Here is a 4022-nt window from a genome sequence, read left to right on the forward strand (position 1 = left end):
CCCTATGAGCTCTAGTAGAAGCTAACGGCTATATATATATGTATACTTAGTAACTATAGAGAGAAGTAATGTCACTGTCAGTCTGCAGAACTTATTAAGCTTCATCTACATTCATTAAATGAAGACTATGTAATGGCAGTGGCAATTGTAGCTGTCCTATTATTAAATTGTAACATCTCCGCAACGAAAATACCCACAGTGACCCTAATTTAGATTCATACATATATGATTATGGTGGCATATATATTATCTCCTGAAATGGCTTGATATAGTATGGAAGCCTTTATTTTTAATCTTATAGGCCTATAGGTTGTAAGCGAATACTTCATTTCCCTCATTTATAGGTTGTAAATGTAAGAGGATACACACAAAGCACATATATATCAGTTATACACAGACCATATGTTAGGAGATGGGCTGCTCAAACACCACACCACAACAGGATATGTATTCTGGATATCGAAATGGCCAGCCCGCTCAAAACGGAAGACAAGGGACAAATTTAAAGAGTTCTGACATACCTGGTGAAAATGGTGTAAGTGTTTTCATTTTCCTTTCAGTGAACTGTAAAACTCTGCATATATATAGTATAGCCAATTTTCCTGTCAGTGCCAATGCCATTAGTTAACTTAAACTCCATGTTCTTGTGAGCACCAGATATTGAGTATATGATATGAAGTTGTTAAAATATTAATGAAATAAAACGTCAGCTTTTGAAACTGTTAGTTTCATCGGTTTTTCTGATAACCTTTTGACAGTTTCCAAAGCAGCAGTGGCAAAAATATCCCACCGAGGATCAGAGAAATAGCGTTTCTGGTTCTGGTAATGCTAACACAGCAGAGGCACAGAGCGAGGCCAAAGCTGATAAGGTAAGTGGGAATAATGCTAATTAATACAGGGTGTCTCCGAGTTTCAGCATAATTGCTTTCAAAATGTCATTCAAGGAAAGAACTTAGAGAAGCGTAGTATATTTTGTTTATATGAAGGTCACGGTTTATAAATCACATGTATATGTAATAAAATAAACATTGAAACACAATTTACAAGTTCGAATATATTCACAAGAGGGAGATTCCCTATATGGTGTAGATCAGGTAATAAAGTTTGTTCGTCATGCCCCAGGTATTGTAGAATAACAACAAAAATCTTATGTATTGTCTGCCTGTTGATGAACTCAAAGGACATTAGCATAGAAGTGATACAGAGATACCTGGAGATTGTTCGACAGCTAAAGCTCTTAGACACCAAGAACACAGCCAGTGCTCTTGTGATGAAAACTAAACTCCAGAAAAGTGTGACGAATAACATAGAAAAACTCACCACACAACATGAGCTGGCCACTCAACAGATGTACGTAAGGATAATACATAGCTATGTGATCGCTATAATTGATGATCGAGTATAAATAAATTAATGAAGAATTCAAGGGGATATACTGGATGGAAAGATATATTATATATGTAGATATATATATATATTCGTGAGGATATCTATTAGTGACTATGTGGCATGAGAGGGTTAACAATGATCCTTTATAAATGGAGGTAAACCCGAAATAAGTGAGTTCTCTGTGCATTTAATGAAAAGTGGGAAGTGCACACATTTGTTGAGATCAACAGTAAAACATAACATAGATGATTATGTATTATCCTATAGAACCAATTTTATCTCCTCATTGTTCTGTACTCTCTCCAAAATGCCACAGAGCATATAGGAACAATCTATTTCTGTCATTTCATAGGTTGAAAGAAAAAGCAGATGTTGACAATCTTCAAGCATATCTCAAGGAGAACTCGTCCAGCAGTAAAGAATTTACTACTGAACAGGAGGAATATATGGAAGCACTCAACAAAGTGGTATGTAATACACCATGATCACTTCTTGAATCCGATGTGTGCGTGCCCTTATGTTTGTTCGTGCATATATGCACGCATATTACGTATTCTACAGTTGTGATGCTATGTCTACTCTTGGTTAAATAGCACACAGTTATTTTTGTTGTCTACTGGCACTTCAGTTACATTTTCGGTGCATTTCTAAATATTTAGCAACTGTATACTGTCCCAATTTTGTTATTAGGAAATGGCCAAAAAGGAACTGGATGTGGCACTAAAACAAATTGAGACCCTGAATTTGGAAATACAACAGTTGCATGCCGAAAATAATGAAGTGGAAACACTGCATAGAGAGCAAGATGAGATATTAGGTAGCACTATCCTTACTGCATGGACAATTTTACTTTTTTTAAAGATTATTATCTACTTTATATTCATAGTTCCCTATTACGTATGTTCATTTATTATTATAACATTCTATCTGCAGGTAATAATAGTCCCCACTCGCTCCACCACGTTCTAGCTGCTCTTTGTGCCTGCGTTGTTGCTAGGGCACGGTGTCCCTTCAACACGCGATGTTATTACACATTTAACGACGCGCACACCTGCGTCACTAATTCACCCACCCATTAGGTACGCAATCACCGATACGCCGACCTCGCGAACTTTTCCAGGCAAGATATTCGACGGGGAGTACGGCAGCGAGCAGGAGGACCAGCTGGAGTCGGAGCTGAGCCTGCTGAAAGAGCAGCAGCGGCGCATGGACCTGACGCGATACAACTGGCAGACGGCGCGCATGATGAGCCACCACGCCTGCAACCAGCTCGCCTTCGCCGTCCGACGCTGGCAGGAATCTTCGTCGGAAACGTACGTCCGTCCCGTAACTTGGGGGAATCCATCTGAAAATTGTTGCCGATGCCTATTCGGTTGTGCGTATGTGGATGGATGGGTAGGTAGGTCGGTCGATCGATCAATAAACGAATAAATGGATTGATGGATGAATGGGTGGATGGATGGATGGATGGATGGGTAGATTGATGGATGGATGAATGGCTGGGTGGAAGGATGGATGGATGGATGGATGGATTGATGGGTGGGTTGATGGGTGGGTTGATGGATGGATGGATGAATGGATAGACGTTTGTATTGATATAAAACTGTTGTAATAGACCTTTTCATCTGTATTCTTAGCTTAACCTAATAAAATTGAAATCTTCTGAATTTCGTTTTAATATACTGAGAATTCATCAATAAGATGCAAAATATAATTAGATTATGCAATCCACAAAGATTACTGACACTGTTTACATCACGGGGTGTAAGGTTGCTTAACTTCAAGATTTAACAAAATTATGGTAGAAACCCTTTGCCACTCTTGCACCAGGCAATTCTCAGCATGAAAAGATCTATAACCCACCAATCTCGCCAGATCAAGGTCATCATCAGATATTTGTTTAACTAATTTCAACAATTAATATGCACGTGAATGAGCAAAAACTGGACAGGTATCGGGGTTCAAGATACGATCTCATCATTAACATTTCGTCAGCTGTAAGGAGCCGTGGACCTAGAATGTGTACATGGGTGCCCTTCTAAATATTGATTGCACGTAGCTATTGGTTACTGGTATTGAAACAGGCTGGTTGCCCCGGGTTGCCTCCCGCGCAGTGAGCGAGCATTATGGTATCGGTTGATGCTATAAATAATTAAAATGCTGTACAGAGACCTTGTAACGACAATGTAATTAGATTGCATTATACTTCGCGAGCGGAAAGCCGCACACTCCTGTGGGCGTGCGAATTTACTTTTACTCTGCTTCTCTCCAGCAACCTGCAGCGAAAGACGCATCTCGTGACGGAGGTGCGGAACTACGTCGTCGCAGCCATACAGAACCTGCGGACGGCCGACCAGCAGCTGGAGGGCATCACGTTTCCGTACTGCGGGCCAGAGGAGCTGGACACGTTGGGGCGCGCGGCGCACTACGTGTTCACGGACATGCAGTCGGCAGAGCGACACGCGCACGCACTGCAGTGCTACGACGCGACGCACAAACGCTGCGCAGCCCTCTTGTATTGGTTTACAGAGGTAACTCTCCACTTAATTGTTGCACAGTATTATGATATATGTATATATATATATATATAGAGAGAGAGAGAGAGAGAGAGAGAGAGAGAACTATATTTGAAA

The 4022-nt window shown here is 40.6% G+C and overlaps 1 protein-coding gene across 3 annotated transcripts in view; it reads left to right on the forward strand.

The window, feature by feature from the left end:
• LOC106820690 overlaps positions 1 to 4022 on the forward strand; it is a 15656-nt gene that overhangs the window by 8018 nt on the left and 3616 nt on the right. For all 3 annotated transcript variants that reach the window (XM_014825193.1, XM_014825192.1, XM_014825195.1), the window contains 7 exons: positions 345 to 535; positions 759 to 869; positions 1181 to 1350; positions 1742 to 1856; positions 2080 to 2206; positions 2510 to 2702; positions 3662 to 3920. In XM_014825193.1, coding sequence (XP_014680679.1) covers positions 413 to 535; positions 759 to 869; positions 1181 to 1350; positions 1742 to 1856; positions 2080 to 2206; positions 2510 to 2702; positions 3662 to 3920 — 1098 coding nt within the window. In that variant the 5' untranslated portion in view covers positions 345 to 412. The remainder of the gene's footprint in view (positions 1 to 344; positions 536 to 758; positions 870 to 1180; positions 1351 to 1741; positions 1857 to 2079; positions 2207 to 2509; positions 2703 to 3661; positions 3921 to 4022) is intronic.

Source organism: Priapulus caudatus, unplaced genomic scaffold, assembly GCF_000485595.1.
Source record: "Priapulus caudatus unplaced genomic scaffold, Priapulus_caudatus-5.0.1 Scaffold43, whole genome shotgun sequence".
Classification (NCBI taxonomy): domain Eukaryota; kingdom Metazoa; phylum Priapulida; class Priapulimorpha; order Priapulimorphida; family Priapulidae; genus Priapulus; species Priapulus caudatus.